This window comes from Coturnix japonica, chromosome 21 (genome assembly GCF_054131305.1).
Source record: "Coturnix japonica strain WE chromosome 21, WE-NBRP24, whole genome shotgun sequence".
In the NCBI taxonomy this organism is placed as follows: Eukaryota; Metazoa; Chordata; class Aves; order Galliformes; family Phasianidae; genus Coturnix; species Coturnix japonica.
The window spans coordinates 2,640,770-2,661,739 of NC_140683.1; the positions used below are offsets into that span (position 1 = coordinate 2,640,770).

Consider the following 20,970-nt stretch of genomic DNA (forward strand, 5'->3'; position numbering starts at 1 on the left):
AGTTCTATTGTTGGTTCAGGGAGAAAAACAATGTCCCATCTCCCCATACCTCTTTTTTTTTTTTTAGGCAGTTTCAGGACAAACAGGCAAATTAGGTACTCCGTTTAATTAAAACTGCCCCCAAGGAGCCAGCAGATTTATACTGAAAATTGGTATTTAATAGAATTCTTATTGCAGACCGTCACAATATTAAGAACTAGTGTATTCAATAAAGCTACTGCACACATATGCCCCAAATTCAGAGGAGCCCAAAAAGCATTACAAGATAGCAAACCTACCTCTTTGCTTTCCTCAAACTTATGAATGAGCCTTTATTCTCTGAATTTCAGGACTCAAACAACAGATAGACGTAGTTCACAGATATCTTTTCATTATTTGCTAAACAATAAGGCCCAAACATACAAAACATGTATTTTAAAGAAGTATGTGATTCATTTCATTTTGCTTATCAGGTAGAATCTACGTAGTAGTGTTTGCCAGCTCATGCTTTTGAGGTCTCTTAAGCACTACTGTGTGATTTTTATTTTATTTTTTTAATTTTCCTTAACTGTTACCATTACATTTCACATTTTAATATATCATACTGACCTAAATGATGAAGTTAGCACCATATTAAAAAAAAACAACAACTCAAAAGAAACATTTGGTGAAACAAAGAGTATTTGAAAAGTTGTTGGTAATTCATTTATGCAGCAAACAACCACTGAAGATATGAGGGAAGCCACAGCAACTCTGTAATACTTGCATGTGAAATAACAGACATATTGCTTGAAGTTCCCATAGTGTATTTGTTTTTTTTTTTTAATTTTAATACAAAAAAGTACAAATTCCAAGTGCTGACACGTCACTTGGAGCTGTAAGTAGGAAGTCATTGTGCACCTGAAAACAGCTCTCTGTGAAGAGACCTATTAAATACTGCTTGGAAATACTACAGTTTGAACTACAAAATATCTCTCAGGTTAGTATTAACCAACCACAAAGAGCAATGAAGTTATATTTAATTACCTGGTATGCTTCTACAGTACGAAATGAAGGTAGATTCTGAGGCCAGTAAAAACCACAATGCTACTTTTGGGTTTGCTATTAGTTTTCTTTTTTTCTTTTTCTTTTTTTTTTTTTTAAATATATATATATAATATATATATATAGATATATATCTATCTCTATATATATAAAAAGGTCAGCACCACAGGTTGCCCAGTTTATGTTCTAGACAACTAACAAAACCCCTTAACAATTTAACCATAATTTAATAGATTTATGGCATTTGGTTTACAAATGTTACAGAGCAAAGCCATTAAAACAAGGTAGTACACTTTGCTCTCATTTGCACACGAAGTAATAAAAGGAAAACCAAACATTCTTCTAAAACCAAAAAGACTCTCCCATAGTCTGAAGTCCTAAACCCCAGACAGAGGAGATCTAGCAGTTGAAAGAATGGTACATGGTATAAACCTTCACATATTTTTACATTCACTTCAACCAGAATAGGAAAAGTGAAAGCATTTTATATATATAAAGCAAATTTATATATATAAACAGACTATCAAAAACAGTTAGGAAGAAAAAAACCCAATTCATTGGTACACATGAGGGAATCAAATGTGTAATATTCTCTTTCCCCACTGCTACGTAACCCTCATTATCAGCAGTAGGATCTAGGAAATAAAGTAAAATAAAATTAAATTAAAAAAACCTACAGCTTCTTGGTGTATCCAGCAGAGATGCAAATCTTATTCTAATATCTTTCTCCACTGGAATTTGTGTCTTACCAGATCAACCAGCAGGGACACTTTATCAGACTCTTCCCATCTGTTCCCTAGCACAGTCTTTTATATTTTAAGCATTTTCAAAAGTGAAAACAAAAAAAAAGAAAACCACAAACAAAATCCACCAACCCAACCTCCTACAGAAACAAAGAATATTTATGTAGCCTTTTCCAGAAACGATTTCAAAACAAGTTCCAGAAGGTCAGGAAAATTAAAAGGCTCTTATACTTGTAATGAAGACTACCAAAAGAATAAAAGTTTTTAAAAATACATTATTAATGTGCTTGTTTACGTTGCACTTATTATTGTGTAATATTTTAATCAGATGTGTTAGACATTGCATGAATTTCCATACTAGAATCCATGGCTTCAGAAGCTGAAGCATCATTATCTACTTTCTGTTCCACAAATGCTTCTGTTCTGTCTGGAGACTCCACTCTGTTTCTTACTTCTGTTACCCCAGGGTGATTTTTTCGCAAATGCTGGTTTAGTGTACCCTGGAAAGGAAAACATTTGCCACAGATCTCACAGCGAAAGGGCTTATCATCTGTGTGACCGCGAATGTGATACTCAAGCTGGTCCTTGCGGGTGTATTTCTTCCCACAGAATTTGCACACAAAAGGAGTTATTCCCATGTGCAACCGCATGTGTCGATCAAGGCTCCCTTTCTGGTTGAAAGACTTTCCGCAGTAAATACAAATCAGCCTCTCGTTGTATGGATACCAGTGACCTCTTGCATTTCTTTCCTGTGGACTATTTTCATATCCTGTATTACTCACCATGGAATCACCATCAGTCCCTTGCACCAAGCCTTGAACATCACTATGTAAATGACCACTGGATATCCGTTTTTGGCGTGCCCGACCCCCTCTGAAACAGCTCAGCATTGACCTTGAAGGACTTGAATTGTTAAGGTTTCCAAAAGATTCAGACACACCAGTAGCCTGTGATGAGGCATGGGTAAACGAATAAACATGTTGTAGAACAGACCCATAGGAACCAACGTTTACTGCTACTACTTGCTCTCCATCCACCATTTCAGTATGATATCCATCATCACCAAGGGAAGAGCTATCAGAACAACTTGGCCTGTCAGACTTTTCCATTTTAACTTTCACCTCTGCAATCTGACTTTCTCTTACTATCAAGTCTCCTTGCTCATGATCACCCTCAATTTGAACCTCGTATTCAGAGATACTCCCACTGCTTCCTCGATCTGAATGCCCTTCTTCTTGCAGTCGACTACGTAGAGTTTTGCCTGGAGTAGTTTCCATCCTAAGATCACTGCTTGCTGTTGACTGTCGCATCTGAGAGCAATAGGGGGGAGATACCTCAATAGGGTTGGCAAAGTAGCTGCTGTCTTTAACTCCATTGCGATTTTCTGAATTTTCTTCAGCACCAACAGTAACAGAGTCAACATCACCAACACTGATCTTTGAATGAATACTCTCCAGTATCTGCGTGCATTTATCAATGACACATTGCATCTGTAGAAAGCTAGCTGCAGTTAGAAAACTAACAACATCCTTCAGTTGTAAGGACATCCTTCCAGTGTAACAGAATGAAAGCAACTGTTCAAAAACATTGGGATTTTTAATAACCGATATTGATAAGCCACTCATGGTGCTTAACGCTGAATGGTCACGGAAATATGGCGAACTGGCTGCTAAGACAGCTTTATGGGCTCGAAATGGCTGACCCTGAATATGCACAATTATGTCACACAGCTTTCCTTGCAAGCGGAGTTCATTTAACTGGCTCAGAACAGTGTTGCTGTACTCAGGCACATCAAACTGAATGAAACTGCTGCTGTCCATTTCTACTGATGTAAAGTGGAATCTGAAAGAAAAACAAGAACATTTACAACTGAGAATGAATACACAGTTTTCCATTCCAAAAAGAAACACTTCTGCATGCTGAAGTTAAATTACCGCTTTGATCCGTTCAAGGTGTGTTACTACAAAACTGTCAGTATAGAAACTTGATGCAATATGAGAAGAAGAGTCTCAATCTACCTATTTCTTGCAATGCTTTCACTCAAATTATCCCTATGTAAGATTCAGAACTCAACTGTTTATAACATGACAGGGTCCATTGGACAGTCTGTATCAAAGCTAAAAGGAACTTTATAATTTTTCTCCCTAGTAAAGACTACAGAATAATTGTCCCACACTCTCAAAAGAATATTAAAGTCACGAGGCGAGTCAAAAAGATCACAGTATTCGCTGTCTTGAAGCAGGTGACTACACGGCCACTTGCAGGGAACTGTACATATAAATTGTCCAGGAATTATTTTTGGAAGGTATTTCATGCAGTTTTGAAAATCTACTAAGGAAAATTAACAGAAGAACATCTGTTTGAATACACACACACACAGAGATACTTTTAAATTAAAACTGTATTCCTTAGGTCCAGATATGTAGCATATTAATCTCCGAAATAAATTTGTCATCAATTGCATTTCTGTCTTTAAAAACCATGCACCTCCTTAAAAAAATAATCTCAATAATTATTAAATAAATCCATCATTCAATATTTACATCCCAAACAAAGAAATCGAATGAAGTAAATAATTAAGTGTGGACTCAATTCTAAACTGTTTACTCACTGTGTCAGGTTTCCTGACAAAGAATGAGTTAGTAGGCAAAGAACTATTTGAAGGAAAAGAGCGGGAATCACCAGCAAACATTCAATTTTTTAAGCTTCTTTCTGTGATTTTCATTTATTCCTCCTTCAAGGCTCTGAAGCTTATCTAACACAGTAATCACTTCCTAGCTAGGACAATTTACCATTTAAAGTTTAACATATATTTGATCCCATTAGTATTCGTTTTCTTGATCCAGCAGCAAAGGGTGTTCTAAGAGGTTTTAAATAAATGTATAAATTTCAGGAAACAATCTAAATAAAGGCACTCCATGATACTGTAAAAAGAATTAATAAACATTTTTCCCTTGAGAGTGTATGTAGCAGGCATCAATTAACATTATACACCCTAATTAAGTACCCAAGAATCTTCAGACTTTCATTGTGATTCTTACTAACACAGTAGTGTAAACACACAATATTGCCACCGTATCTGCTCGTCCAATTGGACAAACAGATCTCAATGTCACTAATTGAATTCCTAATCCAGGAAGCATCCCTGAAGTATCACAACATACTAAGAGATTTTTTTTTCCTATTTATGTCCTATGTTACATGCTGTAATAAGGCACATGAACAAATTAAATTAAATCATGAAAATTCACCAACTTTAATAACAAAAATCAATAGGAATATTATAAAAAACTTACAAGTAAGAACTGGAGCTGTATCACCTGTCACTAAAACAACGGTTTGCTGTCTCTACAAATAGGAGATAAACAAGATAGCCACCTTCCTGACCTGATGAGCATTATTGAGAAAACCAGTAAACTGTTCTTCATTGGAGTTTTAGTAACTGATATTTAAAACCAGGACAAAGCCAAAAAAAAAAGCCAGCAAGAATAGATAATGATAAAACATGATCAGTATTTCATTTTTCTGATATCACACAGTAACACCAGGAAAACATCTTGAAAACTACAACATGAAGTTGTGCGTCTGCCAGTTAAGTATTAATTTCTGCTTCTAAGTCTGCACCTGTTTAACATCATTCATACTCCAATATACATTCTGCTGTTCTCACTGAGTGGTGAACAATTCAAATTATCCTCCTTTAAATTTTGTAGTATTTAGTACTTACTATGTACTACTTACCCACCTGTGAGAGCTTACAACATTATAGCAAAAACACATTATTATTCAAAAGTATTTTTAATCCATGAATCAGCTATCCCTATCAGCTGTGATCATGGAGATACTCTTTGCCTCCCCTGCCAACCCTTAAATGAGGTCTGGGCAGAGGTGGATCCTGGCTCCACCCCTTCTGGTCTCTCAGGTACACTGCACACACCCCAGCTCCCCTGGGTTGGCCCTGCATTCTCACCTAGCGCTCAATCCCTGTTTCAGGCCATGACTTAGCATTTCTGCTACAGTCTCACAAAAATAAAGGGCTATGAAACTAATCAGTTCTCTTTAAGAATAATAACTATAATCTTTTTTTTAAAGGGTTTTAAGTTCTCTTTCCTCCCAGTCGTGGCCATTCACAAATCAACCTGCACAATTAAGTCACAAAACATCTCAAGTTTTGGGAAGCTCTGAACTAAGCTAGAAGTACCCATTGGAAAACAAAGAAATATGATCATTTTTGTCAAAACCTGAATTAGTGAACTGCAGTGAATTATCTGTATTAAAAAGACTGCAGGAAAAGGTACACATACTTTACTATTAATCTCAAAAGAGCTTTGAAAATGAGTGCTACACTGAATGTATATTTTAGTCCAAACTATTTGTTATAATAGTGAAGACTGCTTAGCAAATTTAAAGTTACATTACCTCACAAAATACAGGATAACCCATGTTTCCTAAATAAACTAAAGCCAGCCACCACAAGCTGAAGTGCAGCTACTAGCAAATCTAGTTCTTGAATACTTTTCATGGGCAGGCATCAAAATACTACAATGAAAATGAGTATCATAATTCTCTTTCTGTGGATAGATATGCAACACCTTCCAAAACATCCATAGTAGAAAACAAAGGAAAATTCATGTCTATAATGCAAGCTCTGCTATCCTAAAGCATCACAGGATACAATCCCATCACTTTCGTATATGAGTAATACATTAACCCTTCTGTTTTTGTAGGAAGTTCTTAACAAATTTTGACATTTATTCAACAGGAATTGAAAATGATTTATTTTTCACCTGACTACAGCAGGATGAGTATCCTTACAGACAGAGCAACAAGTGTATGTACAGAACATAGACAACATCGTATTGGCCATCCTTAGAATACACTTTAAGGGGTGGGTAACTTTAATATTAACATAATGACTATTAATATTAACCACTTCAGTTCTATACATGTACATATAAAGTACTAATGCTGTAAACACTACAATGCTATTCTCAGCTCTCAGTATGGAGCACCAAGGCAATTATTAGAATTGCCTATTTAAGATCTTCCATAAAAACAAACAACAACACCAACAACAGAAAACCTCTTATTTGAGCAAATATCCAAAGACAGCAGTTATGAGACTACTGGTCTGAGGGCTGTTCTCCTCCCTTATTCTCAAATTGACCCCTTACAATTGCTTGCCTTTTCTTCTGTGCACCAACTTCCTAATACAGAAGCATCAGAATGCTGTTTATTTAATCCTGAATAGTTACATCCCACACTTCCTATTATTTCCTAAATGTCTGACAACTCTGAGGTACATTCTGAGAAGTTATTATTGAAATCAAAGAAACAACTGACTGCACGATCAGACGTGCAATATAGGCACAGCCAGGCCTTTATGAAATGCATAGAGACTGAGCTTTTATCTATTATAATGATAAACCCATTAACTATTACAGAAATAACTGACTAGTGCTGTGTGTATATACAGTGCAAATATCTATATCACTTCTTTTCCTCCCCTCCCTCCTCGTGTCTGGGATTTCCCATATCCGTGTTTATGGGGCAAATCAGACTTATTCCATGTTCACCTTCAACTCTGCTTTATTTTGTAATGAACCTAATCGTGCACACTGCACCTCAGAGCTTCTGAAGGGCCCTTTTAACTACACGGACCGAGTCCTAACAAGAACTTCCAACTCCTCAAGCGGATCAGCGGCAGTCGAAAGGCGCGCTAACTTCTGGCAGCAGCTCCACAGCCGGTGCCGGTCCAGCAGCACTGCAGCCAGCCGAGCACGGGGCGCTGCTTATGCCGAGCCCCGTTCGGACTAAGAATAGGCCCAGACGCACTCGCGTTCGTCCTCTCTAATTGCAAATCGGAACCACGTATGTCACAGACTCAGGTTACGCGGCGACAGCTTTCTGTAAGATGCGGCTGAGAGGAGAGCGAGCTCGGCGGCGCCGGGGTCGGCCGCGGCAGCGCAGCCACCGCCCGCACGGCCCAGCGCGGGGCTCGCGACAGCAGCGGCCGCACGGCGGCACGACCGGGAGCTTTGCGCGGCTGTCCCGCGGGGCCACCGCCCCTGCGGGGCCTGTCAGGGGCTGGAACCCCCCGCCCCGAGAGCGGCCTCCGCCCCCACGGGAGAACCGCCGCAGCCCCGGGGCCCGGCCCGCCCGCCGCTCACCTGGGGCTGTCAGGGTGTCTCACATGGCGGGTCCCGGCCCCTCTCCTGCCCGCTCCCACCGTCGCTTCCCGCCCGCTCCCTCAGCTCTTCGCACCCGGAAATAATTCCGCTGGAGGCGCTTCCGCTTCCTGGTGACGTGCGCCGGCACCGGGCGCCCGCCACGCCCCACCGAGTGCGGGCAGAGCGCGGCCGGCAGAGCGGCGGAGGAGCGCGGAGCTCCGCGCTAAAGAGCTGCCACAGGAGGGAGCGGAGCCGTGACCGAAGCCTCTGGGTAACACAAAACGTACGGGCCTAAAACGTCAGTCTTGGGCTTCATAACACGCATTCAAAAATTAACTGGGGCGAGGAATTTGGAACAGAGATAACAAAAACGTGTTTACTATGAATGGCTCAGCATCAACCAGAAACATTACTGGAAATATGTGATCTGATGTATTTTGAGAGCTTTTTAGAAAACAACAAACAAACCAAACCCCAAAAAAACATCCACTCCGGCTGCCAGGCACGATGTCGATGATAAATCCATTCCCAGTGCACAGAGAGGCAGCAAGAAAACTTGGGATACGTCGGGAGGGGTCTCCTCTGCCCCCAGCTGTGCACAACCACCTCTGTTGAGCGTCATGAATTGGGAATTAAGGTCATATTTGCTACGCTGTCCTTTGCCCTTACAGCCCTGCACATGCTCATAGCATACATGTGGCAACAGTTCACTGCTAAACTCACAGCTTGCTGTAACACTGGATGGAGAACAACTACTGCTACGATGATCACCTTCTGCAACTCAGGCATCACAATTTACCTTCTGGAGGCATGTCTTTCTCTCCCTATAAAGCAGAGAGAAGATGATCTTCAGAAATTAGGTACTCCACAGTCAACATAACTAAGTTGCTTGAGCGAGTTGACCAGGGCATAAATAGCAAACTTAAATAAGACACTTATTGCTGGAAATCAAATGACTAATACTGAACAGGCACAATACTCTGGGCTTTTTCTTTTGAGTGTATGGAAAGTGTAACTAACAGCAATGGTAATTGAATTTCCTCATGTCATATTCTGTTCAAAATTGCTAAATATGGAGGACTGTGGTATGCAAACCTGATCTATCAAGAAAATCAGTTCAATATGCATTAAATGAAAGTAAGTTGATTTATTGTTTAGGTAGCAAGCACTGACTTGCTGAGTAAGATGCATCAGCTAAGACAGCTCCATGAGGAATGAACCAATAGAGGCTGGACAATACAAATTGTTTGGTAAGTGTTTAAACTTAAACAGAAGAGGAATCCTCAGAGGAACATAAGCTTAATTGTTAACACATTTACACTGCATGAAATTTCTTTTGTACTTTGACAAGAGAAATTAGATGCCTTATCTGTACCTACTTCTGTAGGCATTTTGAGTGTGCACTTGTCTCTACTGTTAAGTGAGCAACTGGGGAGATTTCATAAGTCTGTACTTATATCTTTTTCTGTAAAACAAACAAACAAAAAAACACCCAAAAATTGAACAAACAAACCAACCCAACAACATCAACACAGCCACAGGAAAACCTGTTTGATGAATTCAGACTCACGTGACAACTGCTTATCTAAGCTGCAGATAAAACTGGGACCAACTCCAGAAATCCATCAACTACCTGTGTTTTAAAAAACCAGTTTCTTGTTTAGTGTTTTCTTAGGCTAAGGTGGCATGCTCAGTACTTCAAGAAAACACGCTACAACTTTTTCTTTACATATTTAATAAAGTTATATATGAACAACTTTTGGATTTAAAGTATTGTTTGAATACTTAATTTGGTAAAAGTGAAATATTAAATACTAGTACTAGACATGCATTCCTTTCGTTCAGGCTTAAGAAAACATTACAAAGTTGACAGATAACATTTATTAAAACATGTTATACAAAAGGGGGGCATGAGACTCTTCTATAAGAAGAAAATATTGAACAGTAACATTAAATTAAAACCATGCTGTACAATTAAGACAGCAATATTTATAGACAAATCTATCCAACCTCTGCAATACAAGCATTAACATCTCACAAAATATCGAGATATGCAGTTTTACTATTATAAATGACTTGTTTAGAATAAAAACATATAGCTTATTAAGGAAGATTCACTTGACTTGCATAAGCACTTATATTTCTGGAAGAAATATGGAATCCCATGAAGAACAAAACAAAACAAAACAAAGCAGCAATCGACACACACAGGCTTCAAGCAAAATCAGAACTTACAATTTAATCACGTTAAAAATGTACCGTTTTGTTTTCCAGCATCTTCCCCCAGGGCATTGTCAGCTTACAGCTGAAGTATTCTAGCTATCCAATTAAACATTTAAATTATTTAAAAAAAAAAAATAAAAAATCATCTGTTTTGAGAAATGTTCGAATTCTATTAAAGCAAAACACTCAATATACTGCTATGGGCTCTCAGAATTCAGAGAAAGGTCACCTCACCTTTCAGCTCAAAAGGGCTGAAATTACAAGTGACTCCATTCTTTCAGACTCAACAACATAGGGACTTCAGTGTTATCAGCCTTTGCTCAGCCTCCCTTTTTGATATGGAACAAAGTTTCTTAAACACAAACATCTCAGATGAATAAAAGGTAAAACCAAAATTGTAATGGACAGTATTCTCTAGACTCTACCTGCTCATCCATTAAACGAAGATAGCTGCTGCATGCAACTTTGAAGGTAACACTTAAAAAAAGAAAAAAAGCACTAACAAATCTACTACAGGAGTGTGTGAATATTAACCTCCTCCCTCCGAAGGGTCAGATACACATCTAAAGGACATCCTAACCCCGCTAAGCTTTTTTGATATTTTTTTGGGAATCTTGGTTACATAGATTACATGGTAATTAACAGCTTAGTACTGGAATGGAATACAAATGAAGTCAGCTGTCATAACAGAAGACGTTCTTCCACTGACAGGACAATGAGTGGCTTCACAGTAATGGAAAAATTTGACAGCCTCCTGTGTGTACAATAATTCTAGTTTTCAGAAGATATTCGCCTTACTGCTGTCAACAGCAGAAGTGAGCAATATAAAAATATACAGAATTTTCAAGGTTGGATTATTAAAGTAATGAAGCTTATGGGGAGATAAATGAAATTTACCAAATATACATTTGGATACAGACTGATCACTTTCCTCCTGCTCACAGACAAGAAAAAAACAAAAAAAAACAAACAAAAAAAAACCCCCAAAAGCCCCACCAAAACTCTCAAACAAATTCACTGCCCTAGAAGTGACTAACAGCTCAGGAGCAGCTGCATCTACATTTCTCTCTTTACTGTGTACAGCTGCCTTGGGCATCAACTGCTGGGTTTCAGTGGGCTGCAATGGTGGCACACACAGCAATGGTCATGAACTGCCCTGTGCCTGTCAAAACAGCTTCTAGCTAGCACTAAAACTGATATAAACAGCCCGTTACATGCCAAATTTAGAACCAGCACAGCACTTCTGCTGAAATACATTTACGAACAAGCAGTAGATGCTAGCAAGAGGTGCAAGGGATGAAAAGAGGAGATACTCTTGAGGAAACAAAGCTAGAAACATGAGGAGAAACTGGAGATGCTCCTAGGAAGACGTGCAAAGGAGATACTGAGGACACGTGAAGACCCACCCTCAGAAGGTCATACAGTGCCAGAGGAGAAACATTTCCACAGGACTTCAACCAATGGATAAGCTGTGCTAGAGCAAGTACAGTTCTGAAATAACTGAGTCCTGGGATGAACCAATTAAGAACAAGCACACCCTAGGAGCAGCTACAGTCTGTGGCTACACCACACCAAGAGGGCAGTGACACTGACAAGCCTGGCACAGGAGGGGCCACCCACTAAAAAACAAGGATATGTATGACCCCAATCACCTATGCAAACTTCCACCTCACCAAGAGGATTGAAACAAAGTAACTGAGAGGAACTCCCAGTGAAAATAAGCAGAAGTGCGATTAGGAAGATGGAGAGGAAGAGTGGCATCAGAGTTAAGGTGAACCTGAGGAAAGGAGAGAGTTTAATTTTATGTTTTCTTTTTCTCGATACCTTCATCAGTGTTTAGAATTCTGTCGAAGCACAGTAAGTTAAGCTCTGTAAAAACATTCCAAGTCAACTATTTTACTTGTGGTAGACAAAAGTAACATTTTTACAGAAGTACCTCAAGCTTCACTTAAACACTCAGCCCTCTCAATTAACTCTCAATCTTATCAATATTTTCCTTTAATTAGTTGGTTTCATGTAAACTAACTTCAGAAAGTCAAGTGTTTAAAAATAATAATAATTTAAGAAGTCAGTGCAGCAACATTTGCTGGAGTTCCAGATGATGTCATATTACAGAGTAAAACACGAACAGGTAAATATTTAAAAGATACTATTCATGCTGAATCACTAAAGGAGGATATGGTTCTACAATATGATCTACTGGACCTGTTATAAAAACATTTAAAGTGTCTCTCTTAGTACATTTTAAAGCTTTATTTTAAAGTAATTTAACTGCAAATAGGAGCAATTTTCAACTTCAAAACATCCCATATAAAAGTCATTCCAAGCTGGTAAACAGTTTTGCTGGCAGCTCTGTAAGGTGGTCTGGATTTAATGGTTATAATTTTTTGCTTGACCATGGTTCTCAGCCTGGTGCTTCTGACCAGCCTTTTATTGGTTAAATGGGAAGTGACATCCTTCATCTTCTTATGCAACACTGAAGCGACAGTTTGAAAGGGTTTGAGAACCAATGCAGTATACAAGATCATTCTTGAAATGAGTATGAATATAGCTTGCTCAAAAATGTGTTGACAGTACTTGCAGAAATGATGCCCCATACGCAGAGTAAGGCCTTGAAGAATGGAAACACAGGGCCAGTGAGTGCAAGAACCCCTTCCTCTATACTTATGTAAACAGGCAAGCATCATAATTTTCTTAGTATTAAAAAAGACAGTGTTAGCAGTGTGGAAATAAACCATAAAGGGAATGTCATTTCTAAGTTTAAAAAACATAATTATAATTATTTTTTTTTTGTTTTTACTTTTTAAATACAAAGTGCATCTATATGTTAAAGCAGGTTACAGTGTTAATGAGCAAATCCCTGTTTAGTTACCTTGATTACAAGGGTTATAAATATGGCCACCATGGTATATTAGAGAGTTCAATTAAGTGCTAAGAATAGGAACTCCTTGATGCTGACTATTCATGCCCATTGCCAGCAATGGTTTCATGATATTTGGGAGTATCTGTTTTAAGAACATTCTGTGTGAAAAAATATCTGAATCGTTAGAAGATTTAGAGCCTCTTAAAAAACTGAAGTTTGTAAGCAGAATGCCAGAAAAGAAGTGACGGCAATTACAACCCACCAAGTAATAAAACCCAGCTTGTACAAGATACTGATGTTCAGGATAAAGTTTGGTTGCATCTCAAGACAAGCTGTAACTAGAAGTTTAAAAAAGAATCCAAATTGGCATCACCTTCGCATGTTCTTGCTTCATCATACACAGTCATCTGTTTAAGTATGTTATCCCATAAGTTCCAGATTTAATGCATTAACCAGGGCCAGACAGGTTTAGAAGGCCTTTGATACTTGTTAGTTTCTTTCCGTGTGTTACACTGTGCTTGGATATCACTTCTTTCTATTATAGCCTAGGTATACTCTAAAGGCTCTTATATTTTAGAGAAGTACAGAGAAGGACTATTGCTTTTGCATTTAAATGCACTATGCTTTCAACCCCCAAATCCTGTTGCCACTTACACCACAGTGTAAGTGATGCACTCTACCTACACAGCCGGCAGCATCTCTCAAAGCTACAAACATTCCTCCATCTAGCTCTGAGAATGAGATCCTCACCCTAATGAAAAAGCGTCACTTTCCCAGTGAAATTCCAGACCTTGGACATGTGCACAGTACCATGTTCTGCAGCACCATTACTAGATCCAAATACTGTACTTTCTACATCTTCCCACCCAGCTTCCACAAGCAACTTCATTTGAAGAGGTAAATAGATCTGGCTACTTAAAATCATGTAGCCAGTCACAGTAGTTCAGTACCAAGAATCTGTATCATAGCTCTTACTTCTTACAAAGAGTAAAGAATTAAGAATTATCAATGCCTAAATCATTTTCCCAAAGCACGTTTCTAAAACTAGATAAAAATTCTCAAACAAGATTTTATACCAATAAACGCCAATTCAATTTACGAAACTACAGAGTTTGGTACTTGCTACTGTAGTAAGTCACAAAAAAAGTGAATATACAGTTAGATTTTAGAATTTTTAGTATTTTGGGTAAGATCCAAATATTACTTTTTTTTTTTTTTTTTTTTAAATAAGATATGCTTATTATACACACTTCAATAGCTCTTGTTATATAAATCAAGCCAAGACTCATACAGCATCAGGCCCTGGAAGAACAAACTAAATTATATTAAATACAGATTTAAGTTCACATAGTGCTCAACTATATTTAAGTGCCTTACAGACTCTTTAAATAAAAACCAGCACAAAATTAAGCAACCATTTGTCTTACTGGAGATAGATTAAAAAAAAAAAAAAAAAGTAGAAGAGATAAAGGAAAGCCAAACCACCTTTAACACAGCTTTTCATTAAGCAATACAATAAGGGATATTTAATAATGCAGGCTATTTAATTATGCATGTTGAGTATGTTAACAGACAGTCTCTGGTCTAAGAGAAATTCTACTTTTTTTTTTCCCCCTTAAACGTGAATCACAGAAATTTTATTAACAGATAATCCACATAGCCCAGTACAGTTATCCTAGTTCTCTTCAATATTAATTTTTCCCTCCCCCAGTAAGGCTTCTTTTTTTCGTGCTTAACGTAAGTAATTGTACAATTTCAATCAATTTTGAGCTAGGTATTACTGTCAATTTATAAGACTCAGAAAACTGCAGGGCTTCTAAATACTGTTGTGAAGGCAATTAATGTCACAAAGACCTTATGGAACACATTTTGCAAGCACCTTTCAGATTAACCATTTCCACTGCACACCCACCATCTGGAATAGTATAGTGGAAGATAAAACATTTGGTCTGCTCACACCAGCGTAATCATTGAAACCTGTTTTTTGAGAATTTAAATTTCACAATAGCAAGTACCAGACACTATTTGAATGATTAGTTTATTTTCATTACTGTACTGAACAAATGTAAGCTCTAACGTCTCAGTTCATCTCAGTAGTACTCTGCTCAGCTTTAGAAGCTTGATATGACTTGGTACAAGACGTCACATGCCGATGAAAACTGTCCCGCCACATAAATCTTTTCCCACAGATGTTACATTCATATGGTTTTATGCCTGTATGAATTTTCATATGGCCAACAAGATGGTGTTTCATTTTGAATTTCTTACCACAGACACCACACCCATAAGGTCGAAGACCAAGGTGCATACTCATATGCCGATCTCTCTGACTTTTGTGTGTAAAGCTCTTACCACACTGACAAGGATACAGCTTATCAGCATGTGAGAATCCAGTGAGAGATGTTTCTTCTTTAATTCCTGCAGCCATTTCAATGCCTTCACCATAGCCTGTTGCTATCATAAGATCTTGTCTGTGAGCACTTAAATTTCCATCTGCCCTTTCAGCAGAGAATTCTTCCATAGAAGAGCCATAGAAGTCAACTTGCTCATCGTAATTACTTTCATCTGCTTGTTCATCAAATTCTGCTTCCATCTTTTTGTCAGCTATATGAAAGTCTTCAACACCTGAAGACTGGATTGAATGATCTGCCTGAATGGCATTCATGGATTCAGAAACTTGATGTTCATCATAAGAATTATCAACACCTTCACAGTCTTGTTCAAATCTTTCTGGTTTCACATGGATCCACCGCTTGTGAGACATGATGCTGGGTTTGCTATATATAGGTCTGGTATACTGATACTCAGCGCTATCACTAGTTCCTTCTTCACCATCCTGACTCGTCATTCCTGTACTAAGTCTGTCGTGCTCTGTTGAAGAATTACTGGGGAGGTACTCATGTTCTGTCAGTTGACATGATAGCTCATCTTTAGAACTCTCTTCTTCATTTTCACCATCCCTCAGTTCCTGCACTTTGTGGAATTCTGTCTGCCCTCCAGATCCAAGTTCAAAGGTTTCAGCAAGGCCATTGTAACTACTACTGCTTGGGGACTGATGGTCACTGCCATGATTCATTTTCTGACAAAGAACTGTTGGGTTTCCCTCTAGCACTTCAGTGCATTTATCCACTACATGCCACATCTGAAGGAAACTTGCTGCTGTCAAGTAACTAACAATCTCTGGAGCAGGCATTACCAGCCGACCTGTGTAGGTAGACAGAAGAATGTTTTCAAATACTCTTGGGTTCATCACATCAGGCAGGACTATTCGCCTGCTATTTTTTAAGAGAACCTGATCACAGAAGTAAGGTGAACTAGCTGCAAGAACAGCCTTATGGGCTCTGAAGAGATGGCCCTGAACTACAATGGAGACATCGCATAATTGTCCTTGCTGGCGCTGCTGATTTAACTTCTGCAAAATGGTGCTAGAAAAATCTGGAAATTCCACTCGGAAAGAGCTTGATCCAGACTCCATTTCATTACAAGTTTAGTGTTGTGCTGAAAGAAAGCAAACAACAAAAGATCAGAAATTCTACTTAGTGAAGTATTAATCTCTCAGTTTCCTTATAAACTCACGCGAGAGTCACTCCAACACTTTCTGGAACCTATTCACTGCTATATTTCTATATTTCTATTTCCTCCCCCATGATTTCAGCTTTCTCTTTCCTGAAAGTTGTACTGAGGACATAAATTGCTATGCCAGCATATTTAGCTGTGCTTCTTCTGTTCAAGGGGACTTGACCACTACAGCAGGAGCTAAGAGTTACACCTCGTATATCTGTAACAATTCAATAATCGTATACTAGAAGCTTAGCTAGTAATTCAGCTATTAATGTTTATGCTCCCATGGCTCAGATGTCAATCACAAAGTTGACAATTATTAAATAATACCATTCTTTAAAATGTCTGCACTACATTTTTTATTTGAAGTTTAATATGAATGTGCACATTGTTATCACCAGAAATAACAGAAATTGAAGAGTAACAATGAAAGACCAACATTAACATCTGAATAAACTAAGTTCACGCAATTTTTCAATTTGATGTGTAAATTGAACATAATGAAACTCTAAAAGAGTTATGAAGTAGAAAGCAGTTTTTCCCATAAAGATACTTCTTGTAAGTAGGGAAGAAAGTTTTAACAGATAGAGTTGCACATCTAGGAAAGAATACTAATTAATAAGCAGAGAGCACACATGTACATGGTACAAAAATAGAACACATTACAAGCAGTACTCTGAAATCGAAGTGATTCCATGGAAACACAGAACTGAGAAGATGTGATTATGAAACTCTGCTACAGAGTCTGTACTGCAACTTTAGTGCTTATAATTACACACTGTATATAATAAATGCATATACTTTGTATATAATAAATGTATAATGTATATGATTACAGAAGCAGCTATAGAAAAATTTATTAGATGCACTGCATTCAAGCGCTGGCATGTTGACACAATGGTATGACTACTAAGTGCAAGAAAAACAGCAGTGTGTGCTTACAAAATACTGTCTACACAGGACTGATTATGTAAATCAATATTTAATCAACAGCCAATTATGACATAATCCCTTCCTGACTGTTGTTGTCCAGCTCATATTGTTAACATCTTTCCTCCACTCTCCCAAAGCCTGACTGTTCCCTCTTTAAAGTTCCAAAGCTAGAAAAGGATGACGACATACAGAGCGCAGGTGAAAACACATTTCACCATTAACTTAGATCAAGGTGATACAATTACCATGGAAGAGAGCGCATGGGATCAGAAAGGCACCAGAACTTTCAAGAAATACATGCCAAAACCTCTCAAACACTGAGGTGAGCAACTTCTATAGAACTGTGAAGATTATACTTTAAAATGCCTTCTTTTTCTTTTTTTTTTTTTCTTTTTTTTTTAATTATAAGTATGGCATCAACAAGATTCTCATACGTAGATCTCTGGATTGGGAAGAATTGCTTGTTATTCAGAAAACCATTCATAACAGTAAATAATGGTAGCAATATATTCAATAGTTAAAAAGGTACCATTTCTGTCTTGAAACCTCACACAAATTTCCCCCTGCTGGATATAGCAGGAGGGACAGTAAAGACTAAAAAAACCCCAAAAAACTCAGCCAAATGACTGAAAGTTCTGTAACTGAGCACTGAAACTGCCTGTAAACAGCAACATTTGCATCTTCATAAACTGTCACTGCTTTACCAACTGGAGCAATGATTCAAATGAAGAGGTGTTTACCAACTATCTCAAGATTCCCAGCTAAAATATGAAAATGAGTTTAGAGAGCTCCTTTCCTACAACTACTGCCTTCCACAAGCATTCTGCTGAGACAATTACCATGTTGTATGAAGTGAGAAGTAGCCTAAAACATGCAGATGTAACTGTCTGCAAGTTAATTCTTCATTCAACTTTGAATAAAAGACTTGACAACATTATGGCAGGTCTTCAGACACTTCTACTCAGCTCGTGTTATGAAATGCTTATTTTTTTAAACATTCTTTAGAAATCCAGGCACATTAGTTCTTTTCAAAGTATTCTCAGATTTAAGATTCTATTTTTCCATACTCACCTGTAAAAAACAAACAAAAACAAATAGAAAAAGCAAAAATAAGCATTCAGGAAATACATGACATCAATATAAAAAGAAATCTCTGTAATTCCTGCTTGTCTAAGCTGCCAGGTATCAGCAAGTACATGGTATGGTGTTTCACCAGAAAAAGTCATGGGTGGGAGCACCCTTTCTATTATAAGCTTTAAATTCCCATGAACAACAAAGCTATCGAAACACAACTGAACAAAAGCTCTCGAAGAAATCCCATTCGTTCCCTCCACCCGCCGAGGCAGCACCTCGGAGCGTTAAGGTACCCGCAGGGACCGCGGGGAGTCCACGCGGACGCGTTACAGACACAGCCGCGACAGCGCCGCAACACGCGGCCATCGCCGCCCAGCAAAGAACCGAGAGCAGAGCGGGCCCACGAGCCGCATCCCGACCCCCGAGGGAGCGCCTCGCCAACAGAAAGAGACGCAGCAGCCGCGGCGGGAAGCGGAGCGCGGGCAGCGGGGCGAGAAGGCCTCGCTCGCCGTCCGGGCCCTCAGCCTCGCGGCTCCCCGTGATCCACGCTCACACAGCCCCTCACCTGGAGGCCTCAGAGTCTGTCTCATAGTGGGCCACGACCTCAACTTCAGCGCTCAGTGCGGCCGACACAGCTCAACCAGCCGGAACTGCCCCGGAAACGGCGCTTCCCCGTGAAGGACTTCCGCATCCCGGTCACCTGACGGATAGAGAACGGCTCTTCCGCTTCCTGCCCGCAAGGTGGTGGGGTGGGGCAGGGAGGGGCGGGTCGGGTTGGTTGGGTTCAGTTCCACTTCGGTTCCGCCTGATCGCGGTGTCAGCTCAGCACTGTAGGTGGCTCGAACGTAGTACGTGCTGCTGGGTTGGCCTGATATCTGACAAAAGGGCCCTCCGCTCTGTGAAGTTCCTTGGTCGCTTTGTGCGCTACTCCTTAGATCTCCTCAGTACTTCTTTTTTCCCCCCCCTACTCTTCAATGGCGCAGGATGTTGCTCACTAACCCGAGGGACGTCTCTGCAGGGCAGACCTCTGAAACAGCGAGTTCTGCTGGAATTCTGTAGTGAAATTTGAAAATAGTCAAGTGGCAAAAATGGGTATTGTTATAAGTTGCAATAAAAAGAGAGAAATAATGCCTGTCTTTGGGGATGTGCATGCTGCTGAGAAATCTGGGAGGGACTGAGTGTTCTTGGATCCCTGCAGAGGGACATAACTGACAAGTTGGAATTATTATTATGTTATATCTGCAGGCAAGGGAACAGCTAGAAAGTCACCAACATCTAGGCGCTATTAGTTTGTCACTTGTCTTAATGGCTTTGTGATAATGTGTAATTGCTTTAAAGATCACTTTCTTTTTATGGTTTGATGTTGAGATTGATGTATATTATTGTCATTGCAAAGGTTTCCCAAAAGAGTCCTTCTTTCTCTTTATTTCACTGCTACTCTCCATTGCAATTGTTATCACTGTTCCAGGAGGGGACAACTGGAGACCAACATGTGGTTGTATCAAACCAGTTTTCTTGCTGCTTACTCATGCTCTACACATACTACGAGCAGATGCCTTACCTGCTACATAACAAGAAATAGTCTACAGTTGGACCACTCAATTGGCCATGCAACAAGTACAGATACAAACTTTCCAAATAAGGACAACTTCCAGTGTAAAAATAAATCAGATGTTACTCTGAATTCTCCAAACATACCTGGGGTGTTCATGATAGCGTGTTATTGTGCCAGAATAATGATGGGGTTCTTAACTCTACAGGTTTCTGTAAGACATCAAGTTTCCAAACAAAAAGTTAATGCATTATTGACAGTATTGTAACTAAGACAACTGATTACTGGGCAATCTGGGGGGAAATCAACTTCTGAAACTTTGGGAGTCCTGTTCTAAAAAAAGAAAGGGAGTTCAGAGAAAGCCTCTGTTCCTGTTAGATGCCATCTCATTTTCCCACAGTTGTTAAGGAAGCAGCAGTACTTGTGGGCTGTTGTGGTTTGTTTGCTTGTTTTTCCCTTAAAGACACTTCTGATCTAAGCCAGGGTAGTGCCCATTTAGTTTTGTTTCAGAAGTTTCTAATTCGGTTCAGTTTTGTTAGAAAGAAAACCTGACTGAGATATCTTTGTGTGTAAGAATCCAGCAAAATAATTGGAGATATCCGGCATAAGCAGCAACTGGTATATATTTCTTAGTCTTTCTCTGTTTAGATGTTCTGAGCTTCCCTAGAAATAATGATGAATTTAATTTTAGCTGGATGCATAACCATTGGCTCTCTTTATGAAATGGTCTTCAGGAAAAATAGGTTAAAATATATAGATAAAAATATTTATCTATAAAGCTATGTGTCAGCGAACTTCATTTACTGACATTTCTGTCTGTCTACCAAT

General features: G+C 39.0%; 2 protein-coding genes across 3 annotated transcripts; both read right to left on the reverse strand.

Moving 5' to 3' along the window:
• Positions 1–787: 787 nt before the first annotated feature.
• On the reverse strand, positions 788–8,060 carry ZBTB34 (zinc finger and BTB domain containing 34). The gene is made up of 2 exons (XM_015879483.3): positions 7,937–8,060; positions 788–3,608 (listed from the first exon to the last, which is right to left on the reverse strand). The coding sequence occupies exon 2, from the start codon at positions 3,584–3,586 to the stop codon at positions 2,087–2,089; it is 1,500 nt and encodes a 499-aa protein (XP_015734969.1). The 5' UTR covers positions 3,587–3,608; positions 7,937–8,060; the 3' UTR covers positions 788–2,086.
• Positions 8,061–9,802: 1,742 nt separating this feature from the next.
• ZBTB43 (zinc finger and BTB domain containing 43) lies at positions 9,803–19,284 on the reverse strand. Of its 2 annotated transcripts, XM_085520840.1 has the most exons (3): positions 19,156–19,284; positions 18,356–18,587; positions 12,398–16,520 (listed from the first exon to the last, which is right to left on the reverse strand). In XM_085520840.1, exon 3 carries the CDS (start codon positions 16,495–16,497, stop codon positions 15,103–15,105), a length of 1,395 nt encoding a protein of 464 aa, XP_085376966.1. In that variant the 5' UTR covers positions 16,498–16,520; positions 18,356–18,587; positions 19,156–19,284; the 3' UTR covers positions 12,398–15,102. The 2 variants fall into 2 exon arrangements, with proteins under 2 accessions (XP_015734970.1, XP_085376966.1); XM_015879484.3 differs by lacking the exon at positions 18,356–18,587 and having other exon boundaries at positions 9,803–16,520.
• Positions 19,285–20,970: the final 1,686 nt, after the last annotated feature.